This window comes from Eleutherodactylus coqui, chromosome 7 (genome assembly GCF_035609145.1).
Source record: "Eleutherodactylus coqui strain aEleCoq1 chromosome 7, aEleCoq1.hap1, whole genome shotgun sequence".
Classification (NCBI taxonomy): Eukaryota; Metazoa; Chordata; class Amphibia; order Anura; family Eleutherodactylidae; genus Eleutherodactylus; species Eleutherodactylus coqui.
Window position 1 is genome coordinate 3,565,513 of NC_089843.1, and position 26,203 is coordinate 3,591,715.

The 26,203-nt window shown below is 44.8% G+C and overlaps 1 protein-coding gene across 1 annotated transcript in view; it reads right to left on the reverse strand.

Moving 5' to 3' along the window:
* TLX2 (T cell leukemia homeobox 2) overlaps positions 1–3,583 on the reverse strand; it is an 86,922-nt gene extending 83,339 nt beyond the window's left edge. Inside the window, exon 1 of the mRNA XM_066572803.1 lies at positions 3,174–3,583. Coding sequence (XP_066428900.1) covers positions 3,174–3,564 — 391 coding nt within the window. The 5' untranslated portion in view covers positions 3,565–3,583. The remainder of the gene's footprint in view (positions 1–3,173) is intronic.
* Positions 3,584–26,203: the final 22,620 nt, after the last annotated feature.

The window sequence follows — 26,203 nt, forward strand, 5'->3', positions numbered from 1 at the left end:
AGCGGCATGAAGGGTAGTTACATGTATGAAGGAGGGGATATTAGCAGTATAAAGGGTAGTTACATGTATGAAGGAGGAGATATTAGTGGTATGAGGGGTAGTTGCATGTATGAAGGAGGAAATATTAGCGGTAGGAGGGGGAGTTACATGTAGGAAGGAGGGGACATTAGCGGTATGAGGGGCAGTTACATGTATGAAGGAGGAGATATTAGCTGTTTGCGGGGTAGTTAGATGTATGAAGGAGGAGATATTAGCGGTAGGAGGGGGAGTTACATGTATGAAGGAGGGGATATTAGTGGTATGAGGGGTAGTTTTATGTATGAAGGAGGGGATATTAGTTGTATGAGGGGTATGTACATGTATGAAGGAGGGGATATTAGCGTTGTGAGGGGTAGGTACATGTATGAAGGAGATATTAGCAGTGTGAGGGGTAGTTACATGTATGAGGGAGGAGATATTAGCGGTATGAGGGGTAGGTACATGTATAGAGGAGGAAATATTCACGATATGACAGGTAGTTACATGTATGTAGGAGGAGCTATTAGCTGTTTGCGGGGTAGTTAGATGTATGAAGGAGGAGATATTAGCAGTAGGAGGGGGAGTTACATGTATGAAGGAGGAGATATTAGCAGTAGGAGGGGGAGTTACATGTATGAAGGAGGGGATATTAGCGGTATGAGGGGTAGTTACATGTATGAAGGAGGAGATATTAGTGGTATGAGGGGTACGTACATGTATGAAGGAGGGGATATTAGTGGTATGAGGGGTAGTTACATGTATGAAGGAGGAGATATTAGCGGTATGGGCGGTAGTTACATGTATGTAGGAGGGGATATTAACGGTAGGAGGGGTAGTTTCATGTATGATTGGGGGGATATTAGCGGTAGGAGGGGTAGTTACATGTATAAAGGAGGAGATATTCGCAGTATGAGGGGTAGTTACATGTATGAAGGAGGAGATATTAGCGGTATGAGGGGTAGTTACATGTATGAAGGAGGAAATATTAGCGGTATGAGGGGTAGTTACATGTATGAAGGAGGAGATATTAGCGGTATGGGCGGTAGTTACATGTATGTAGGAGGAGATATTAGCAGTATGTGGAGTAGTTACCTGTATGATTGGGGGGATATTAGCGGTAGGAGGGGTAGTTACATGTATAAAGGAGGCGAAATTAGCAGTATGAGGGGTAGTTACATGTATAAAGGAGAGGATATTAGCGGTATTAGGGGTAGTTACATGTATGAATGAGAAGATATTAGCGGTATGAGGGGTAGTTACATGTATGAGGGAGTAGATATTTGGGGTCTGAGGGGGTAGTTACATGTATAAAGGAGTCGATATTAGCATATGACGGGTAGTTACATGTATAAAGGAGAGGATATTAGCGGTATGAGGGGTAGTTACATGTATGAAGGAGAAGATATTAGCAGTATGAAGGGTAGTCACATGCATGAGGGAGGAGATATTAGCGGTATGAGGGGTAGTTACATGTATAAAGGAGGCGATATTAGCGGTATGAGGGGTAGTTTCATGTATAAAGGAGAGGATATTAGCGGTATTAGGGGTAGTTACATGTATGAAGGAGAAGATATTAGCGGTATGAGGGGTAGTTACATGTATGAAGGAGAAGATATTAGCAGTATGAAGGGTAGTCACATGCATGAGGGAGGAGATATTAGCGGTATGAGGGGTAGTTACATGTATAAAGGAGGCGATATTAGCGGTATTAGGGGGAGTTACATGTATGAAGGAGGGGATATTAGCGGTATGAGGGGTAGTTTCATGTATAAAGGAGAGGATATTAGCGGTATTAGGGGTAGTCACATGTATGAGGGAGGAGATATTAGCGGTATGAGGGGTAGTTACATGTATGAAGCAGGAGATATTAGTGGTATGAGGGGGAGTTACATTATGAAGGAGGAGATATTAGCGATAGGAGGGGTAGTTACATGTATAAAGGACGATCGCGGTTCTGACATCTCCAGTCTCTGCCCAACCTAATGAAGTGCGGAAGGTGAAACGCTGCAGTTATCGCTCGTGGAGGGGCATCTGCTGTCCGATGAGGATCCCGCTAGTGGAGTGCGGCCAATCCCTAGTGGTGGGGCGGAGGTGACCGGCCGGATATCCCAGCGCTGAGAGCGCCAGAACCCACTGTCTAGTAGATGAGACCAGTGCGGAAATACTTAGTGGGACTTTATAGTAGGGAGCGCCATGGTGGGACTCTGCTCATCCACCCCTTACAGCGAAGTGCAGGCTTCAATATAGCCAGGGATCCCATATACACTGCAGATAGAGGGTCGCCCACATGTACGGCGGGCACCAATACGATGATAACTCTGAAAATAGTAATTACTCACAGACCACACAAGAAACTGGTAATTCACCATGTGACCAACAGGCGGCGCTGACCACTCAAGATTCCCAAATGTCAACCACTTAAAGGGATATTCAGAGAATAGCAGTCTGACAGATTGGGATGCACCCCAAAACTACAGGAGAGACACCCCAATATACAGAGAATACCCCCAACTGCAGGAGAGACACCCCCATATATTCATATATACTCCCCACAAACTACAATAGAGACGTCCCATATACAGAGAATCCCTCAACTAGATGGCAGACATCCCAATATAGTTATAATTATATATTTAACTACAGAAGACACCCCAAAATACAGAGAATCCCCCTTAATTACAGAAGAAACAACCTCTATTATTCATATATAATCCCCCTAACTGCAGGAGAGCCCTCCCAATATATAGAACCCCCCTCCCAATATATAGACCACCATACATTCATAGAAATCCCTCTGACTACAAGAAGCATCTCAATATATAGATTATCCCCACAACTATAAGAGAGAAACCCCAATCTATAGAGAATCTCTCCAACTACAGAAGAGACACCCCAAAATATTCATAAAGAATCCCCTCCAACTACAGCAGAAACACCCCAATAAATTGAGAATCCCCCCCCCCCCAATTACACCCCCATATATTCATATAGGGAGAATCCCCCAAGTAAAGGAGAACACCCCCATTTATTTATATATCCTCCCCCCAACTACAGGAGAGACACCCCTATATCTTCATGGATAGAGAATCCCCCTAACTGCACTAATCGCCCACCATCATGCCCTGTTGCTCTTCTTACCCCATTTCCCTCTTTACCTGTCATCCTCTCTTTTGGGGTCCTTCGGCTACTGTCCATCCATGGGAATGAGAGTGCGGAGAATCCTGTCATCCTTGCCACTGTCGGGAGGGTTGGGGCTACTTGTGTGGGAGCCACCTGTGGTAGGGGTCTGTGAGCGGGCACTCTTATCACCCCCGCTGGTCGAACATTGACGTTCATGCTGACATCCATTCTCATGTTGAGGCTGTAGGAAGAGTTGGCTGGACCAAACATGGCACAGTAGGCACCAGCCCCATGAGGTTCCGGCTCCTCGGTCCTCGTATATGGGTACCCTGCAGTCTGCTCTGGACTATTCAAGATCTGGTCAATGCCAAAGCTGATGGGTTCATGGTGGCTTCCCGCATCTTGTGCCATGTCCAGAGGATCCATGAAGCTTTGGCTATGGAGCCAGTTTATGTGGGTGGTGCCTGGCAACTGCACCTTTTGGCACACTATTAATGGTTAAATGGGTAATGTCAAGGGTTGTGGTGCACCCAGTGCACACAATAGACTCCGAATCTAGAGCAAACCCTCAAGCAAAGTCTCCTTGTAGAGTAAAGGGAGTGCAGGGAATTGTGGTGTAGTGGGAGTGTAGATGAGGCCACACAGGAGCGCAGGAAATCACTCCATCCTGGTGCTCTACCCAATGACTTTGGTTGGAACCTAGATTGGATTCTTACAGTGGTAGCAAGGTGTACTGAGGATCTATTGGTTGCAGGCCCAAGAACTCCTCTCAAGAGGCCAACATTTGGCATAATGGTGGGGTATGTCTTTAGTTGTGGTTCATGGGTAGACCTCTACATCTAAAATAATTGTGCTCCACTCTGGACAATAAGCAGATTTCCTACTGGACAATTTGCTTTTCAGAAGAGGACACTAGTCTTAAAGGGCAAATCTAAAGGTCTTGTTGTACACGGAGAGTTCAACTCGGCCTCAATATCCAGGGGGGGTAGTTCTGGAAGGGATTTCGGGCTTCAGTTGTATTGTAAGCCAGCTATGTTAGAGGGCAATGACTATAGCCGAGCAGTGCAGGTAATGGCGGGGTGAGATGGGTGTTGTCTTCAATGTCCTATGTAGCGTGACTATTGCCCCAAATACAAATTACCGGTACTAGATGTCTTCTCTCATCAAAGTCCCCGTCACTCTTAGTATCCACCTGGTTCAGGTCACAGCCTGCTCATGTAAGCCATAATCCTCATGGAGAAGAGTCTCATGTTGGAGAACTTTGGAAAAGACAGGGAGGAGTAGGTGACTCATAATCACAGGGTTTTAGTATCATGTAGACCTTTGGCTAGAATCCTTCCGACCAATGTCCAGTGACTAGGTTGGTTCCTGACATTGTCCTTTTTATGGCTTGTCATTGATATAGGGCCACAAGTGAGGTATGTCTCCAGTGCTAGGTCCTCATGACACTCCACCAGGGCTGGATGTCACTCCTCTATAACATAGCTATCCTCTGCTAGAGCCAGGTCTTGCTCTTTTATAACGCTAATATCTTCCACCAGGTCCTACTTCATTATAACACTATTCCTCTTCACCAGAGTCAAGCTCCTCTCCTTTATAGCGTTGCACTCCTCCACCAGGGGCCGGTCCTGCTTCACTAAAACATTGCAGTCCTCCACCAGGGGCCGGTCCTGCTTCACTAAAGCATTGCAGTCCTCCACCAGGGTCAGGTCCTGCTCCTCTATAATGTTGCAGTCCTCCACCAGGGGCCGGTCCTGCTCCTCTATAATGTTGCAGTCCTCCACCAGGGGCCGGTCCTGCCCCTCTATAATGTTGCAGTCCTCCACCAGGGGCCGGTCCTGCCCCTCTATAATGTTGCAGTCCTCCACCAGGGGCCGGTCCTGCTCCTCTATAATGTTGCAGTCCTCCACCAGGGGCCGGTCCTGCTCCTCTATAATGTTGCAGTCCTCCACCAGGGGCCGGTCCAGCGCCTCTACAATGTTGCAGTCCTCCACCAGGGGCCGGTCCAGCTCCTCTATAATGTTGCAGTCCTCCACCAGGGGCCGGTCCAGCTCCTCTATAATGTTGCAGTCCTCCACCAGGGGCCGGTCCAGCTCCTCTATAATGTTGCAGTCCTCCACCAGGGGCCGGTCCAGCTCCTCTATAATGTTGCAGTCCTCCACCAGGGGCCGGTCCTGCTCCTCTATAATGTTGCAGTCCTCCACTAGGGGCCGGTCCAGCTCCTCTATAATGTTGCAGTCCTCCACCAGGGGCCGGTCTTGCTCCTCTGTCCTGGGCAGCTGGTCTGGCTGAATGAGGACCGACTCACAACAATCACTGTGAGTTTCATCAGTCTGTTCTAGAAATCACATAAACCAGAGTCAAAAACCAAAATGCATCCCACAACCACCCAGTGGGAGGGCCTTCAACTTTAACCCCTTTTCTACTGGACACAACAGATGATGAGAGCAGCAGACAAGTAGAACAATGGCTAATATTCATCATGAGTCACCGGGCTGGACGCATCTGAGGAATATAACTGCGGCGTCAGGAACCATCCGTCCTGCAAACCGGAGGATTACCAGCCATGTAGCGATCAGTCGCAGTACTATCGCACGTTGTATAATAATCACATATCGAGGTGTTATCAGTCGTAGTATTATCATACTTGGTATTATCACACATTGTATAATAATCACATATCGAGGTGTTATCAGTCGCAGTATTATCATATTTGGTATTATCACACGTTGTATAATAATCACCTATCGAGGTGTTATCAGTCGCAGTATTATCATACTTGGTATTATCATACTTGGTATTCTCGCACGTTGTATAATAATCACATATCGAGGTGGTATCAGTCGCCGTATTATCATACATGGTATTATCGCACGTTGTATAATAATCACATATCGAGGTGTTATCAGTCGCAGTATTATCATACATGGTATTATCGCACGTTGTATAATAATCACATATCGAGGTGTTATCAGTCGCCGTATTATCATACTTGGTTTTATCGCACGTTGTATAATATTCACATATCGAGGTGTTATCAGTCGCAGTATTATCATACATGGTATTATGGCATGTTGTATAATAATCACATATCGAGGTGTTATCAGTCGCAGTATTATCATACTTGTTATTATCACACGTTGTATAATAATCACATATCGAGGTGTTATCAGTCGCAGTATTATCATACTTGGTATTATGGCACGTTGTATAATAATCACATATCGAGGTGGTATCAGTCGCAGTATTATCATACTTGGTATTATCACACGTTGTATAATAATCACATATCAAGGTGGTATCAGTTGTAGTATTATCATACTTGGTATTATCACTCATATAATAATCACATATCGAGGTGGTATCAGTCGTAGTATTATTATACTTGGTATTATCATACTTGGTATTATTGCACGTTGTATAATAATCACATATCGAGGTGTTATCAGTCGCAGTGTTATCATACTTGGTATTATCACACATTGTATAATAATCACATATCAAGGTGGTATAAGTCGTAGTATTATCATACTTGGTATTATCACTCGTTGTATAATAATCACATATCGAAGTGTATCAGTTGCAGTAATATCATTTCTGCTCTCTCTTTCTGTATATATAATTGTTCCTGTAATAGTCTTTGTATAGCGCCAACATATTCCACAGCGCTTGGTATTCAGTATTATTGTTAGCAGTGTAATAATATCATGAAGAATCAGTATATTAGATACTGCTCCTGTTGTCACCGCTGGATTATTCCTCTGATCAGTACTAGTATTGTTGGGATTATTAGTCTCTTTAGGGCAATAATCTATATATATATATAGACGAAAGCCCTGACTGACTCACTGACTGACTCACTGACTCACTGACTCAGTGACTCGCCACTAATTCTCCAACTTTCCGATGTTGTAGAAACATGAAATTTGGCACAAGCATAGATTATGTCCAAAATAGGAGAAGTAAAAGGGTCCCAACTCAATTATTTAATTCTAGCGCAAAAGAACTAGCGTCCAAAATTTACGTACGGAATCTAATTCTCTCACTTGCCGATGTCATAGAAACGTGAAATTTGGCACAAGTATAGCTTATGACATAAATAGGAAAAGCTAATGGGTCCCAACTCAATTAATTAATTCTAAGCACAAAAGAATTAGATTACGTACATAAAATTTGGACACTAATTCTCTCACTTCCTGATGTCATTTTATATGAAGGAAACGTCGCATGGCTTCCTCCACGTGGTGTTTCCTGGGTAACGCAGAGAACTATGCAAAATGGTGAACATATGTTTTTCCTCGGTTCCTCTAAAGTAACCAGGACTTCATAAGATTTTCCATGTGACCACCAGATAAACACCAGTACCAAATTAACTCGGGCGAAGCCGGGTATATCAGCTAGTTAGTAATAAATACGAGTATTGAGTGTCCTGTAGGATGGAGCTGCACAACCTCCGTGTGCTGCCGCACAGGCTCCGCATCTAGACACATATTCTCCCCCAGAAGCACAATGAAAACTGAAAACACTCCTCCCCCTGACTGTGAGGGTATACGGGGTAAGGGCAGAATGTGAGAACAGTAGGAATACGGAACTCTTCCAACTAATAATGTAACAGTAACAACATAGATGATACCAGGAGGCTGCGACCAACAGTGAGAACACTCCGACTATTACTAATGCAATCCACAAGAATACTCCGGCAACTCATCAGATAATGACATAAGAATACTCCAACTAATAACGAAGATGATCATCGTTACCGTAACGGCGAGCATAATACTCGTTACAGGAAGAATCCCAACAACACGGACCGTACAAAGAAACATGTCTGCTGCGAATAATAATGAGGGAAGAAAACAACGGATCAACGAGCCTCCTGATGGCGATCATGATCAATACAAATCTCTGCTCAGCGTCTCCTCCGTAGCTGGAGGGCACAGCAGGCACCGCGGGGTTTAACACCGGCATTCAGCGTCTCCACTGTAGGTGGGGGGCACAGCAAGCACCGCGAGGGTTAACTCCGGTACTCAGCATCTCCTCTGTAGGTGGGCACACAGCAGGCACCGCGGGGGTTAACTACGGCACTTAGCGTCTCCTCTGTAGGTGGGGGGCACAGCAGGCACCGCGAGGGTTAACTTCGGCACTCAGCGTCTCCTCCGTAGCTGAGTGACACAGCAGGCACCGCGGGGGTTAACTCCGGCACTCAGCATCTCCTCTGTAGGTGGGCACACAGCAGGCATCGCGAGGGTTAACTTCGGCACTCAGTGTCTCCTCTGTAGATGGGAAGCACAGCAGGCACCGCGGGGGTTAACTCCGGCACTCAGCATCTCCTCTGTAGGTTGGGGGCACAGCAGGCATCACGAGGGTTAACTGAGCGTCTCGTCTGTAGGTGGGGGGGACAGCAGGCACCGCGAGGGTTAACTCCGGCACTCAGCATCTCCTCTGTAGATGGGAAGCACAGCAGGCACCGCGGGGGTTAACTCCGGCACTCAGCGTCTCCTTTGTAGCTGGATGGCACAGCAGGCACCGCGGGGGTTAACTCCGGCACTCAGCGTCTCCTCTGTAGGTTGGGGGCACAGCAAGCACTGCGAGGGTTAACTGAGCGTCTCGTCTGTAGGTGGGGGGCACAGCAGGCACCGCGAGGGTTAACTCCGGCACTCAGCATCTCCTCTGTAGGTTGGGGGCACAGCAGGCATCACGAGGGTTAACTGAGCGTCTCGTCTGTAGGTGGGGGGGACAGCAGGCACCGCGAGGGTTAACTCCGGCACTCAGCATCTCCTCTGTAGATGGGCACACAGCAGGCACCGCGAGGGTTAACTTCGGCACTCAGCGTCTCCTCTGTAGCTGGATGGCACAGCAGGCACCGCGGGGGTTAACTCTGACACTCAGCATCTCCTCTGTAGGTTGGGGGCACAGCAGGCACCGCGGGGGTTAACTCCGATACTCAGCGTCTGCTCTATAGGTTGGGGGCACAGCAGGTACCGCAGGGGTTAACTCCAGCACTTAGCGTCTGCTCTATAGGTTGGGGGCACAGCAGGTACCGCAGGGGTTAACTCTGGCACTCAGCATCTCCTCTGTAGCTGGGTGTCACAGCAGGCACCGCGGGGGTTAACTCCGGCACTTAGCGTCTGCTCTATAGGTTGGGGGCACAGCAGGCACCGCGGGGGTTAACTCTGGCACTCAGCATCTCCTCTGTAGCTGGGTGTCACAGCAGGCACCGCGGGGGTTAACTCCGGCACTCAGCATCTCCTCTGTAGCTGGGTGTCACAGCAGGCACCGCAGGGGTTAACTCCGGCACTCAGCATCTCCTCTGTAGCTGGGTGTCACAGCAGGCACCGCGGGGGTTAACTCCGGCACTTAGCGTCTGCTCTATAGGTTGGGGGCACAGCAGGCACCGCGGGGGTTAACTCTGGCACTCAGCATCTCCTCTGTAGCTGGGTGTCACAGCAGGCACCGCGGGGGTTAACTCCGGCACTCAGCATCTCCTCTGTAGCTGGGTGTCACAGCAGGCACCGCGGGGGTTAACTCCGGCACTCAGCATCTCCTCTGTAGCTGGGTGTCACAGCAGGCACCGCAGGGGTTAACTCCGGCACTCAGCATCTCCTCTGTAGCTGGGTGTCACAGCAGGCACCGCAGGGGTTAACTCCGGCACTTAGCGTCTGCTCTATAGGTTGGGGGCACAGCAGGCACCGCAGGGGTTAACTCCGGCACTCCACCGTGAAAAAGGAAACCAAACTTTATTACAAGATGTTAAGAAGCCAAGGCCCGTGCTGGATGTCTGCTGGTTAGATGAGCGTCTGCTCTATAGGTTGGGGGCACAGCAGGCACCGCGGGGGTTAACTCTGGCACTCAGCATCTCCTCTGTAGCTGGGTGTCACAGCAGGCACCGCGGGGGTTAACTCCAGCACTCAGCATCTCCTCTGTAGCTGGGTGTCACAGCAGGCACCGCAGGGGTTAACTCCGGCACTCAGCATCTCCTCTGTAGCTGGGTGTCACAGCAGGCACCGCAGGGGTTAACTCCGGCACTCCACCGTGAAAAAGGAAACCAAACTTTATTACAAGATGTTAAGAAGCCAAGGCCCGTGCTGGATGTCTGCTGGTTAGATGAGCCGTAATCAGGGCAGACGGCTGCTACCAGCTGCAATACTGAGTCCTGTAAATACACTTCCGACAAGACGACGAATGTCAGCGATGAAAACAGCAACAACAGTAATAATCCTGCTAAAGGGGAAAATAACAAGAATCCTCCGACATCCTCTAATAACAGTAATAACGCCGCTGCGACCACGAAACAAAGAAGACTCCCCCGACTAGTACCAATAAGAGTAATACCCGCACTCAGTCAGCCGCTAATAACAGTAATATTACCGTAAGTAATAAACAGCTAGAATCCTAGAGCTGCCGTCAGTCATATAATAACTCTAAGCCAAGAAACCTACAGCTGCCGTCAGTCATATAATAACTCTAAGCCAAGAATCCTAGAGCTGCCGTCAGTCATATAATAACTCTAAGCCAAGAATCCTAGAGCTGCCGTCAGTCATATAATAACTGTAAGCCAAGAATCCTACAGCTGCTGTCAGTCATATAATAACTCTAAGCCAAGAATCCGAGAGCTGCCGTCAGTCATATAATAACTAAGCCAAGAAACCTAGAGCTGCCATCAGTCGTATAATAACTCTAAGCCAAGAAACCTACAGCTGCCGTCAGTCATATAATAACTCTAAGCCAAGAATCCTAGAGCTGCCGTCAGTCATATAATAACTGTAAGCCAAGAATCCTAGAGCTGCCGTCAGTCATATAATAACTCTAAGCCAAGAATCCTAGAGCTGCCGTCAGTCATATAATAACTGTAAGCCAAGAATCCTAGAGCTGCCGTCAGTCATATAATAACTGTAAGCCAAGAAACCTACAGCTGCCGTCAGTCATATAATAACTAAGCCAAGAAACCTAGAGCTGCCGTCAGTCATATAATAACTCTAAGCCAAGAATCCTAGAGCTGCCGTCAGTCATATAATAACTCTAAGCCAAGAAACCTACAGCTGCCGTCAGTCATATAATAACTCTAAGCCAAGAATCCTAAAGCTGCCGTCAGTCATATAATAACTCTAAGCCAAGAATCCTAAAGCTGCCGTCAGTCATATAATAACTCTAAGCCAAGAATCCTACAGCTGCCGTCAGTCATATAATAACTCTAAGCCAAGAATCCTACAGCTGCCGTCAGTCGTATAATAACTCTAAGCCAAGAATCATAGAGCTGCCGTCAGTCATATAATAACTCTAAGCCAAGAATCCCACAGCTGCCATCAGTCATATAATAACTCTAAGGCAAGAATCCTAGAGCTGCCGTCAGTCATATAATAACTGTAAGCCAAGAATCCTAGAGCTGCCGTCAGTCATATAATAACTCTAAGCCAAGAATCCTAGAGCTGCCGTCAGTCATATAATAACTGTAAGCTAATAACAAAAATAGCAAGACTAGTATTAATATTCCTGGTAAAACTAATTGTAATGTAACAGCCACAAAAATACTGATGAGAAAGCAGCCATAATACTCCACCTCCCACTACTAATAAGAATGCTACAGCTACTATTAATAATACTCCACCTACTATTATTAAAACTGCTACTAATAGTAGCAATCATGCTCAATATTCTACAACTACGAAGAGCAGCAATAATAATACTAATAGGAGAGATTCCAAGTATAATACAGCCAGTAATACTAGTGATATAATAACACTGCTTATACTAATAATAGAGATACCAAGAATCACACTGCCAGTAATACTAGTGGTATAATAACACTGCTAATACTAATAATAGAGATACCAAGAATAATACTGCCAGTAATACTAGTGGTATAATAAAACTGCCAATACTAATAATAGAGATACCAAGAATAATACTGCCAGTAATACTAGTGGTATAATAACACTGTTAATACTAATAATAGAGATACCAAGAATAATACTGCCAGTAGTAATAGTGGTATAATAACACTGCTAATACTAATAATAGGGAGATCAAGAATAATACAGCCAGTAGTAATAGTGGTATAATAACACTGCCAATACTAATAATAGGGATACCAAGAATAATACTGCCAGTAATACTAGTGGTATAATAACACTGCTAATACTAATAATAGAGAAATCAAGAATAATACTGCCAGTAATACTAGTGGTATAATAACACTGCTAATACTAATTATAGAGAGATCAAGAATAATACAGCCAGTAATAATAGTGGTATAATAACACTGCTAACACTAATAATAGAAAAATCAAGAATAATACTGCCAGTAATACTAGTGGTATAATAACACTGTTAATACTAATAATAGAGATACCAAGAATAATACTGCCAGTAGTAATAGTGGTATAATAACACTGCTAATACTAATAATAGAGAGATACCAAGAATAATACTGCCAGTAATACTAGTGGTATAATAACACTGCTAATACTAATAATAGAGATACCAGGAATAATACTGCCAGTAATAAAAGTGGTATAATAACACTGCCAATACTAATAATAGAGAGATACCAAGAATAATACTGCAAGTAATAAAAGTGGTATAGTAACACTGATAATACTAATAATAGAGATGCCAAGAATATTACTGCCAGTAATACTAGTGGTATAATAACACTGCCAATACTAATAATAGAGAGATACCAAGAATAATACTGCCAGTAATAATAGTGGTATAATAACACTGCTAACACTAATAATAGAAAAATCAAGAATAATACTGCCAGTAATAATAGTGGTATAATAACACTGCTAATACTAATAATAGAGATACCAAGAATAATACTGCCAGTAATAATAGTGGTATAATAACACTGCTAACACTAATAATAGAAAAATCAAGAATAATACTGCCAGTAATAATAGTGGTATAATAACACTGCTAATACTAATAATAGAGATACCAAGAATAATACTGCCAGTAATACTAGTGGTATAATAACACTGCCAATACTAATTATAGAGAGATACCAAGAATGATACAGCCAGTAATAATAGTGGTATAATAACACTGCTAATACTAATAATAGAGATACCAAGAATAATACAGCCAGGAATACTATTGCTATAATAACACTGCCAATACTAACAAAAGAGCGATACCAAGAATAATACAGCCAGTAATACTAGTTGCATAATAACACTGCCAATGCTAAAAATAGGGAGATCAAGAATAATACTGCCAGTAATACTAGTGGTATAATAACACTGCTAATACTAATTATAGAGAGATCAAGAATAATACAGCCAGTAATAATAGTGGTATAATAACACTGCTAACACTAATAATAGAAAAATCAAGAATAATACTGCCAGTAATACTAGTGGTATAATAACACTGCTAATACTAATAATAGAGATACCAAGAATAATACTGCCAGTATTGCTAGTGGTATAATAACACTGCTAATACTAATAATAGAGATACCAAGAATGTTACTGTCAGCAATAATAGTGGTATAATAACAGTGACAATACGAATAACAGAGAAATACCACGAATATCACAGCCAGTAATAATAGCGGTATAATAACACTGCCAAAACTAATAAGAGAGATACCAGGAATAATATAGCCAGTAATACTAGGGGTATAATAACACTGCCAATGCTAATAATACAGAGATAATAAGAGTAATACAGCCTGTAATACTAATGGTATAATAACACTGCCCATACTAGTAATAGAGATGCCAAGGATAATACAGCCAGTGATAATAGTGGTATAATAACACTGCCAATACTAATAATAGAGATACCTAGAATAATACAGCCAGCATTACTAGTGGTATAATAACACTGCCAATATAATTAATAGAGAGATACCAAGAATAATACAGCCAGTAATAATAGTGGTATAATAACACTGCCAATACTAAAAATAGAGAAATAAAAAGAATAATACTGCCAGTAATACTAGTGGTATAATAACACTGCCAATACTAATAATATTACAGATACCAAGAATAATACAGCCAGTAATAGTAGAGGTATAATAACACTGCCAATATTAATACTAGAGATACCAATAATAATACTGCCAGTAATAATAATGGTATAATAACACTGCCAATACTAATAAAAGAGAGATACCAAAAATAATACAGCCAGTAATACTGGTTGCATAATAACACTGCCAATATTAAAAATAGGGAGATTAAGAATAATACTGCCAGTAATACTAGTGGCATAATAACACTGCTAATACTAATAATAGAGATACCAAGAATAATACTGGCAATAATACTAGTGGTATAATAACACTGCCAATACTAATAACAGAGAAATCAAGAATAATACAGCCAGTAATACTAGTGGTATAATAACACTGATAATACTAATAATAGAGATACCAAGAATAATACAGCCAGTAATACTAGTGGTATAATAATACTGCTAATACTAATTATAGAGATACCAAGAATAATACAGCCAGTAATACGAGTGGTATAATAACACTGTCAATACCAATAATAGAGAGATACCAAGAATAATACAGCCAGTGATACTAGCGGTATAATAACACTGCCAAAACTAATAATAGAGATACCAAAAATAGTACTGCCAGTAGAGATGAGCGAGCATACTCGTCCGAGCTTGATGCTCGTTCGAGCATTAGGGTACTTAAGAAGCTCATTACTCAAGACAACCACCACGCGGTACTCAAGTCCATTGCATCTCCTTCCCTGCATGTTTAGCGCCATTTTCTGGCCAATAGAAATGCAGGGAAGGCATTACAACTTCCTCCTGTGATGTTCCAGCCCTATCCCACCCCCCTGCAGTGAGTGGCTGGCGAGATCAAGTGACCGCCGAGTATATAAAGCAGTCCCGCCGGCGGCTCGCCTCAGACACACAATGGCAGAGATTAGGGAGAGTGCTGTTCCTTCTATAGGGAGAGTGTCGGCGTCCTCAAGAACCCCAACGGTCCTTCTTAGGGCCACATCTGACTGTGTGCATTACTGTTGTGGCTGCTGGGAGCAGTTTTGCATAATTTTTTTGTTTTCATCTTGGGCTCTGCAGACTATTGCGTTGTCAGTCTGCAGCCATTTATACAGAGTATAGGGGCAGTACTGGTCAGGCAGGGACAGTGGTAGTGTAGAATCCTGTCAACAAGAAGCCCAACGGTCTTTCTTAGGGGTACCTCTGACCGTGTGCATTACTGTTGTGGCTGCTGGGAGCAGTTTTGCACAAAATTTTTTTTTTTCATCTCGGGCTGTGCAGGCTATTACACCTATAGCGTTCTCAGTCTGCTTTCTGTAATACAGAGTATAGGGACAGTGCTGGTGAGACAGGGAAAGTGGTAGTGTAGAATCCTGTCTACAAGAACCCCAACGGTCCTTCTTAGGGCTACCTGTGACCGTGTGCATTTTACTGTGTGTCTGGTAGGAGTTGTAGTGAATCACTATTGCACAGCTAGGCCTGTTTGCAGCCTTCCGTATTCTTTGTTTCTACCTGGAGTTAGCGTTGCAATACAGCTGTGAGCCTCCAACTGTACGCCAATAATTCCATAATTATTTACACCGCTCTGTGTCTGCCATCAACTTCACGCACAGCGTACGCCCACAGCCACTGATAGAGAGGAAGTCATATACACACTATATAGCCTGTATTCTTTTTCAAAAAAATTAAAATAAAAGCTCCTTCGTTGGGCTACCTCTGACCGTCTGCATTTTACAGGTTGTCTGGTGAGAGTTGCAGTGCATCAGTATTGCACAGCTAGGCCTGTTTGCAGCCTTCCGTGTTCTTTTTTTCTGCCTGGAGTTAGCGTTACGATTCCGCTCTCTGCGTGAAAGTGTACGCAAATAATTCCATAATTATTCACACAGCTCTGTGTCTGCTCTATTCGTAATCCACCATGCTGAGGGGTAGGGGTCAAGGATGTGGGCGAGGACGCGGAGTTCCAAGTGAGGGTGTGGGCACAGACCGAGTTCCTGGTCCAGGTGAATCCCAGCCGGCTGCTGCGGGATTAGGAGAGAGGAAAGTTTCTGGGCTCCCCAGCTTCATATCGCAATTTTTGGGTCCACGTCGTAGACCTTTATTACAAAATGAGCGGTGTGAGCAGGTCCTGTCGTGGATAGCAGAAAGTGCATCCAGCAATCTATCGACCACCCAGTCTTCTACACAGTCCACTGCTGCAACTCTGAATCCTCTGGCTGCTGCTCCTCCTTCCTCCCAGCCTCCTCACTCCATGAAAATGACACATTCTGATGAGCAGGCAGACTCCCAGGAACTGTTCTCGGGTCCCTGCCTTGATTGGGAAAAAATGGTTCCTCTCTCAACTGAGGAGTTTGTCGTGACCGATGCCCAACCTTTGGAAAGTTCCCGGGGTCCGGGTGATGAGGCTGGGGACTTCTAGCAATTGTCTCAAGAGCTTTCAGTGGGTGAGGATGATGAGACACAGTTGTCTATTAGTGAGGCAGTAGTAAGGGCAGTAAGTCCGAGGGAGGAGCGCACAGAGGATTTGGAGGAAGAGCCACTGGACGATGAGGTGACTGTCCTAGGGGACAGCAGAGTGCATAACGAAGCTGTGGGGGACTGGGGGGCGGGGAGAGTCAAGGAGTAGGAAAGGAAGCGACCAAGGAGGGGTGGTACAGCAAGCAGGAAATAGAAAGGGAGGAGGAGGAGAACCTCAGTGCTCTGAAGAAAGAAGAAGGGAAAAGACACCCACCCACCCGCCCTCTATGACGAGGGGGAGGGGAGATATATGTTGAAGTGGAGGTCAAGTCAGTTATGGAAGTTGTCACAGATTGTAGTTGGCGTTATTCTGGGCTTTCCATGCCAGCGATGGATGGAAGGGCTTTTCAGGCCCATTATGGGGCTTTCTTATGCCTTGTTTTTTCGTTGTGGTTATACACTTTCAGCAAAGCCATTTTAAGTGGCATGGAAAGGGATAAGTGGACATTTTACAATTTTGTTAAAAGAAATATTTAAATAAAGCTGTGGCCTACCCACATATTAAAAGCCAGCAATTTGTTCGGTATTCTCATTTATATTGGGGAGCAGGGTTTAGCAGAGGTGCGAGTCCCCCCAGTCCCCACTGGTTTGATAAGCCAACTGAAGACAGGTCTTCAGAGGGGGAGGCAACTGCAGCACCAGGACAGGTTGGAAGAGGCAGTGGGGTGGCCAGGGGTAGAGGCAGGGCCAGAGCGAATAATCCCCCAACAGTTTCCCAAAGCACCCCCTCGCGCCAAGCCACCGTGCAGAGGCCAAGGTCCTCAAAGATGCAGCAGTTTTTCACTGAGAGCACAGACGACCGACGAACAGTAGTGTGCAACCTTTGTCGCGCCAAGATCAGCCGGGGAGCCACCACTACCAAAGCATAAAGGCTGGTGCTTTGCGGTCGGAACAGGAGACGGGGGAAGACAGTATGTCGCTGGATAGTCAGGGCACCCTCATGTCTATATCTCAGTGCGTTTTGGAGGAAGAGGGGGAGGAGCCGGAGGAGGAGGAGGGGGAAGAGACAGCTAGGCACACTGCAGAGGGTACCCATCCTGCTTGCCTCTCATCTGTTCAGCGTGTATGGCCTGTGGAGAAAGAGGAGGAGGAGGATCCAGAAAGTGATCTTCCTAGTGAGGACAGCGATGTGTTGTGTACAGGAACCCTGGCACACATGCCTGACTTCATGTTGGGATGCCTTTCTCGTGACCATCACGTTAGACGCATTCTTGCCACTACGGATTACTGGGTGTACACCCTTCTCGACCCACGGTATAAGGAGAACCTTTCCACTCTCATTCCCGAAGAGGAAAGGGGTTTGAGAGTGATGCAATACCACAGGGCCCTGGTGGACGAACTGATGGTAAACTTCCCATCTGACAGCACTAGTGGCAGAAGGCGCAGTTCCGAGGGCCAAGTAGCAGGGGAGGCGCGGAGATCAGGCAGCATGTTCAGCGCAGGCAGGGGAACACTCTCCAAGGCCTTTGCCAGCTTTATGGCTCCCCAGCAAGACTATGTCACCACTCCCCAGTCAAGGCTGAGTTGGAGGGAGCACTGTAAAAAGATGGTGAGGGAGTACGTAACCGATCGTACCACCGTCCTCCGTGATGCCTCTGCTCCGTACAACTACTGGGTTTCAAAGCTGGACACGTGGCACGAACTCGCGCTGTATGCCCTGGAGGTGCTTGCTTGCCCTGCCGCTAGCGTCTTGTCAGAGAGGGTGTTTAGTGCAGCTGGGGGAATCATCACGGATAAGCGTACCCGCCTGTCAACTGACAGTGCCGACAGGCTTACACTCATAAAGATGAACAAAGCCTGGATTTCCCCAGACTTCTCTTCTCCACCAGCAGAGAGCAGAGTTACCTAAACATTCTTTTCGCTGCAACCGCGGATGCAAGCATTGTTCTCTATCACAGTACAAAAAGGAACATTTGCCTTTGTCAGTCTGTGTATGATATTAGTCCTCCTCCTCCTGCTCCTCCTCCTGAAACATCCTGTCATCACGCTGAAGTGCCAATTTTTCTGCGGCCCAAAAGGCTCATATAACTTTTGTCAAACAATATTTCTACGATTATAACTAAAGCATTGAAACTTCAACATGAACCAATTTTTAGCAGGGCTGCCTCCAGGCTCTGTTACAAATTAAGCCACAGTAAGCTAAAATATTACCGTATATACCGGCGTATAAGACGACTTTTGAACCCCGAAAAATCTGCTCTGCAGTCGGGGGTCGTCTTATGCGCCGGTAATACAAAAAAAAAAAAAGTGTAAAAAAAAAAAATTTTATTACTCACCTCCCACGGCGTTCTGTCGCGCTCCGGCAGGATGTCGCTCGCTCCGGCAGGCTGTCGCTCGCTCCTCGTCCCCGCCGCAGCATAGCTTTCTGAATGCGGGGCTTGAAATCCCCGCTTCCAGAAAGCTAATACACACGCCGGCAGCCATGACAGCATTGAATGGCTGTGATTGGCTAAAGCACACGTGGCTTCAGCCAATCACACTATTCAATGACATCATTGAATGGCTGTGATTGGCTGAAGGCGCACGTGTTAGCAATCACACCCATTCAATGATGTCATTGAATAGTGTGATTGGCTGAAGCCACGTGTGCTTTAGCCAATCACAGCCATTCAATGATGTCATGGCTGCCGGCGTGTGTATTAGCTTTCTGGAAGCGGGGATTTCAAGCCCCACATTCAGAAAGCTATGCTGCGCCGGGGACGAGGAGCGAGCGACAGCCTGCCGGAGCGAGCGACATCCTGCCGGAGCGCGACAGAACGCCGTGGGAGGTGAGTAATAAAATTTTTTTTTTTTCTCCACTGAATACCGGCGTATAAGGTGACAGTTGGGGGGTCGTCTTATACGCCCCGTCGCCTTATACGCCGGTATATACGGTAATGGTTTTCACCTGCCCTCTGGGTTGAGCAATTTTTCTGGGGTACATTTGTACTGTTGGTATAGCAATTTTTGGGCCCTCGTCTACACTGTAAACCAAGTAATTTTTCGGGCCTTCGCCTACACTCATGATACACCAATGTGTCCGGGGGTTGGCCTACACTCTTGCTACAGAAATGTCACTCGGGTCTGCCTGTCTATACTTCTGCCACAGTAATGCTACAGGGGTCTGCCTATACTTCTGCGACAGAAATGTTGCTTCGGTCTGCCCAAACTTCTGCTCCTAAAAAATGTTACTGGGCTCATCCTACACTGCTGCTACTGAAATGTTACTGGGGTCTGTCTATACTGCTGCAAATGAAATGTTACTAATACTGGGCTCTGCCTACACTGCTGCTACTGAAATTTACTGGGGTCAGTCTATACTGCTGCAACTGAAATGTTTCTGGGGTCTGTCTATACTGTAACTATTGAAATGTTACTGGGCTCTGCCTAAACTGCTGCTACTGAAATGTTACTGGGCTCTGCCTACACTGCTGCTACTGAAATGTTACTGGGGTCTGTCTATACTGTTACTACAGAAATGCTACTGGGTTCTGCCTACACTGCTGCTACTGAAATGTTACTGGGGTCTTTCTATACTGCTGCAACTTAAATGTTACTGGGGTCTGTCTATGCTCTAACTACTGAAATGTTACTGTTACTGGGGTCTGCCTATGCTCTAACTACTGAAACGTTACTGTTACTGGGGTCTGCCTATACTGTTACTACAGAAGTGTTACTGGGCTCAGCCTACACTGCTGCTACTGAAATGTTACTGCGGTCTGTCTATACTGCTGCAAATTAAATGTTACTGGGGTCTGTCTATACTGTTACTACAGAAATGTTACAGGGCTCTGCCTATACTACTGCAACTGAAATGTTACTGGGGTCTATCTATACTGCTGCAAATGAAATGTTACTAATACTGGGGTCTGCCTATACTGCTGCAACTAAAATGTTACTGGGGTCTGTCTAAACTGTTACTACTGAAATGTTACTGGGCTCTGCCTACACTGCTGCTACTGAAATGTTACTGGGCTCTGCCTACACTGCTGCAACTGAAATGTTACTGGGTCTGTCTATACTGTTACTACAGAAATGTTACTGAGCTCTGCCTATACTGCTGCTACTAAAATGTTACTGGGGTCTGTCAATACTGCTTCAAATGAAATGCTACTGAGGGCTGTCCATATTCTAACTACTGAAATGTTACTGGGCTCTGCCTACACTGCTGCTACTGAAATGTTACTGGGGTCTGTCTATACTGCTGCTACTGAAATGTTACTGAGGTCTGTCTATACTGTTACTACTGAAACGTTACTAGGCTCTGCCTACAATGCTGCTACTGAAATGTTACTGGGGTCTGTCTATACTGCTGCTACTGAAATGTTACAGGGGTCTGTCTATACTGTTACTACTGAAATGTTACTGGGCTCAGCCTACACTGCTGCTACTGAAATGTTACTGGGGCCTGTCTATACTGTTACTACAGAAATGTTACTGGGCTCTGCCTATACTGCTGCAAATGAAATGTTACTGGGGTCCGTCTATCCTGCTGCAAATGAAATGTTACTGGGATCTCTCTATACTGTTACTACAGAAATGTTACTGGGCTCTGCCTATACTGTTGCAACTGAAATGTTACTGGGGTCTGTCTATACTACTGCAAATGAACTGTTACTGGGGTCTGTCTATACTGTTACTGCAGAAATGTTACTGGGCTGTGCCTATACTGCTGCAACTGAAATGTTACTGGGGTTTGTCTATACTGCTGCTACTGAAATGTTACTGGGGTTTGTCTATACTGCTGCAACTGAAATGTTACTGGGGTCTATCTGTACTGTTACTACTGAAATGTTACTGGGCTAAGCCTTTACTGCTGCTACTGAAATGTTGCTGGGGTCTGTCTATACTACTGCAAATGAAATGTTACTAATACTGGGCTCTGCCTACACTGCTGCTACTGAAATTTACTGGGGTCAGTCTATACTGCTGCAACTGAAATGTTACTGGGGTCTGTCTATACTGTAACTATTGAAATGTTACTGGGCTCTGCCTACACTGCTGCTACTGAAATGTTACTGGGGTCTGTCTATACTGTTACTACAGAAATGTTACTGGGCTCTGTCTATACTGCTGCAAATGAAATGTTACTGGGGTCTGTCTATCCTGCTGCAAATGAAATGTTACTGGGATCTCTCTATACTGTTACTACAGAAATGTTACTGGGCTGTGCCTATACTGTTGCAACTGAAATGTTACTGGGGTCTGTCTATACTGCTGCAAATGAACTGTTACTGGGGTCTGTCTATACTGTTACTACTGAAATGTTACTGGGCTCTGCCTACACTGCTGCTACTGAAATGTTACTGGGGTCTGTTTATACTGCTGCAACTGAAATGTTACTAGGGTCTGTCTATACTGTTACTACAGAAATGTTACTGGGTTCTGCCTACACTGCTGCAACTGAAATGTTACTGGGGTCTGTCTATGCTCTAACTACTGAAATGTTACTGTTACTGGGGTCTGTCTATACTGTTACTACAGAAATGTTACTGGGCTCTGCCTACACTGCTGCTACTGAAAGGTTACCGGGGTCTGTCTATACTGCTGCAACTGAAATGTTACTGGGGTCTGTCTATACTGTTACTACAGAAATGTTACAGTGCTCTGCCTATACTACTGCAACAGAAATGCTACTGCGGTCTATCTATACTGCTGCAAATGAAATGTTACTAATACTGGGGTCTGCCTACACTGCTGCAACATAAATGTTACTGGGGTCAGTCTATACTGCTGCAACTGAAATGTTACTGGGGTCTGTCTATACTGTTACTACTGAAATGTTACTGGGCTCTGCCTACACTGCTGCTACTGAAATGTTACTGGGCTCTGCCTACACTGCTGCAAATGAAATGTTACTGGGGTCTGTCTATACTGTTACTACAGAAATGTTACTGGGTTCTGCCTACACTGCTGCAACTGAAATGTTACTGGGGTCTGTCTATGCTCTAACTACTGAAATGTTACTGTTACTGGGGTCTGTCTATACTGTTACTACAGAAATGTTACTGGGCTCTGCCTACACTGCTGCTACTGAAAGGTTACCGGGGTCTGTCTATACTGCTGCAACTGAAATGTTACTGGGGTCTGTCTATACTGTTACTACAGAAATGTTACTGAGCTCTGCCTACACTGCTGCTACTAATATGTTACTGGGGTCTGTCAATCCTGCTGCAAATGAAATGTTACTTGGGGCTGTCTATATTCTAACTACTGAAATGTTACTGGGCTCTGCCTACACTGCTGCTACTGAAATGTTACTGGGGTCTGTCTATACTGCTGCTAATGAAATGTTACTGGGGTCTATCTATACTGTTACTACAGAAATGTTACTGGGCTCTGCCTACACTGCTGCTACTGAAATATTACTGGGGTCTGTCTATACTGCCGCTACTGAAATGTTACTGGGGTCTGTCTATACTGTTACTACAGAAATGTTACTGGGGTCTGTCTATACTGTTACTACAGAAATGTTACTGGGCTCTGCCTTTACTGCTGAAATGAAATGTCACTGGTGTCTGTCTATACTGCTGCAAATGAACTGTTACTGGGGTCTGTCTATACTGCTACTTCTGAAATGTTACTGGGCTCTGCCTACACTGCTGCTACTGAAATGTTACTGGGGTCTGTCTATACTATTTCTAAAGAAATGTTACTGGGCTCTGCCTATACTTCTGCTACTGAAATGTTACTAGGTTCTGTCTATACTGTTACTACTAAAATGTTACTGGGCTCTGCCTACACTGCTGCAACTGAAATGTTACTGGGGTCTGTCAATACTGTTACTACTGAAATGTTACTGGGCTCTGCCTACACTGCTGCTACTGAAATGTTACTGGGGTCTGTCTATACTGTTACTAATGAAATGTTACTGGGCTCAGCCTACACTGCTGATACTGAAATGCTACTGGGGTCTGTCTATACTGTAACTATTGAAATGTTACTTGGCCCTGCCTACACTGCTGCTACTGAAATGTTACTGGGATCTGCCTACACTGCTGCTACTGAAATGTTACTGGGGTATGTCTGTACTGCTGCTACTGAAATGTTACTGGGGTCTGTCTATGCTCTAACTACTGAAATGTTACTGTTACTGTGGTCTGTCTATACTGTTCCTACAGAAGTGTTGCTGGGCTCAGCCTACACTGCTGCTACTGAAATGTTACTGCGGTCTGTCTGTACTGCTGCAAATGAAATATTACCGGGGTCTGTCTATACTGTTACTACAGAAATGTTACAGGGCTCTGCCTATACTACTGCAACTGAAATGTTACTGGGGTCTATCTATACTGCTGCAAATGAAATGTAACTAATACTGTGGTCTGCCTATACTACTGCAACAGAAATGTTACTAGGGTCAGTCTATACTGCTGCAACTAAAATATTACTGGGGGGGTCTATACTGTTACTGCTGAAATGTTACTGGGCTCTGCCTACACTGCTTCTACTGAAATGTTACTGGGCTCTGCCTACACTGCTGCAACTCAAATGTTACTGGGGTCTGTCTATACTGTTACTACAGAAATGTTACTGGGCTCTGCATACACTGCTGCTACTGAAATGTTACTGGGGTCTGTCTATCCTGCTGCAAATGAAATGTTACTGGGATCTCTCTATACTGTTACTACAGAAATGTTACTCGGCTCTGCCTATACTGTTGCAACTGAAATGTTACTGGGGTCTGTCTATGCTCTAACTACTGAAATGTTACTGTTACTGGGGTCTGTCTATACTGTTACTACAGAAATGTTACTGGGCTCTGCCTACACTGCTGCTACTGAAATGTTACTGGGGTCTGTCTATCTTGCTGCAAATGAAATGTTACTGGGATCTCTCTATACTGTAACTACAGAAATGTTACTGAGCTCTGCCTATACTGCTGCTAGTAAAATGTTACTGGGGTCTGTCAATACTGCTGCAAATGAAATGTTACTGGGGGCTGTCTATATTCTGACTGCTGAAATGTTACTGGGCTCTGCCTACACTGCTGCTACTGAAATGTTACTGGGGTTTGTCTATACTGCTGCTACTGAAATGTTACTGGGGTGTGTCTATACTGTTACTACTGAAATGTTACTGGGCTCAGCCTACACTGCTGCTACTGAAATGTTACTGGGGTCTGTCTATACTGTTACTACAGAAATGTTACTGGGCTCTGCCTACACTGCTGCTTCTTTAATGTTACTGGGGTCTGTCTATCTTCCTGCAAATGAAATGTTACTGGGATCTCTCTATACTGTTACTACAGAAATGTTACTGGGCTCTGCCTATACTGCTGCAACTGAAATGTTACTGGTGTCTGTCTATACTGCTGCAAATAAACTGTTACTGGGGTCTGTCTATAGTGTTACTACAGAAATGTTACTGGCCTCTGCCTATACTGCTGCAAATTAAATGTTACTGGGGTCTGTCTATACTGCTGCAAATGAAATGTTACTAATACTGGGCTCTGCCTACCCTGCTGCAACTGAAATGTTACTGGGGTCCGTCTTTACTCCTGCAACCGAAATGTTACTGGGGTCTGTCTATACTGTTACTACTGAAATGTTACTGGGCTCTGCCTACACTGATGCTACTGAAATGTGACTGGGCTCTGCCTACACTGCTGCTACTGAAATGTTACTGGGGTCTGTCTATACTGTTACTAAAAAATGTTACTGGGCTCTGCCTACACTTCTGCTACTGAAATGTTACTAGGTTCTGTTTATACTGTTACTACTAAAATGTTACTGGGCTCTGCCTACACTGCTGCAACTGAAATGTTACTAAGGTTTGTCAATACTGCTGCAAATGAACTGTTACTGGGGTCTGTCTATACTGCTGCAAATGAAATGTTACTGGGGTCTGTCTATACTGTTACTAATGAAATGTTACTGTGCTTAGCCTACACTGCTGATACTGAAATGTTACTGGGGTCTATCTATACTGTTTCCAAAGAAATGTTACTGGGCTCTGCCTACACTGCTGCTACTGAAATGTTACTGGGGTCAGTCTATACTGCTGCAACTGAAAAGTTACTGGTGTCTGTCTATACTGCTGCAAATGAACTGTTACTGGGGTTTGTCTATACTGTTACTACTGAAATGTTACTGGGCTCAGCCTACACTGCTGCTACTGAAATGTTACTGGGGTCTGTCCATACTATTACTAAAGAAATGTTACTGGGCTCTGCCTATACTTCTGCTACAGAAATGTTACTAGGTTCTGTCTATACTGTTACTACTAAAATGTTACTGGACTCTGCCTACACTGCTGCAACTCAAATGTTACTGGGGTCTGTCAAAACTGTTATTACTGAAATGTTACAGGGCTCTGCCTACACTGCTGCTACTGAAATGTTACTGGGGTCAGACTATACTGCTGCAAATGAAATATTACTGGGGTCTGTCTATACTGTTACTAATGAAATGTTACTGGGCTCAGCCTACGCTGCTGATACTGAAATGTTACTGGGGTCTGTCTATACTGTAACTATTGAAATGTTACTGGGCCCTGCCTACACTGCTGCTACTGAAATGTTTCTGGGATCTGCCTACACTGCTGCTACTGAAATGTTACTGGGGTCTGTCTATACTGCTGCTACTGAAATGTTACTGGG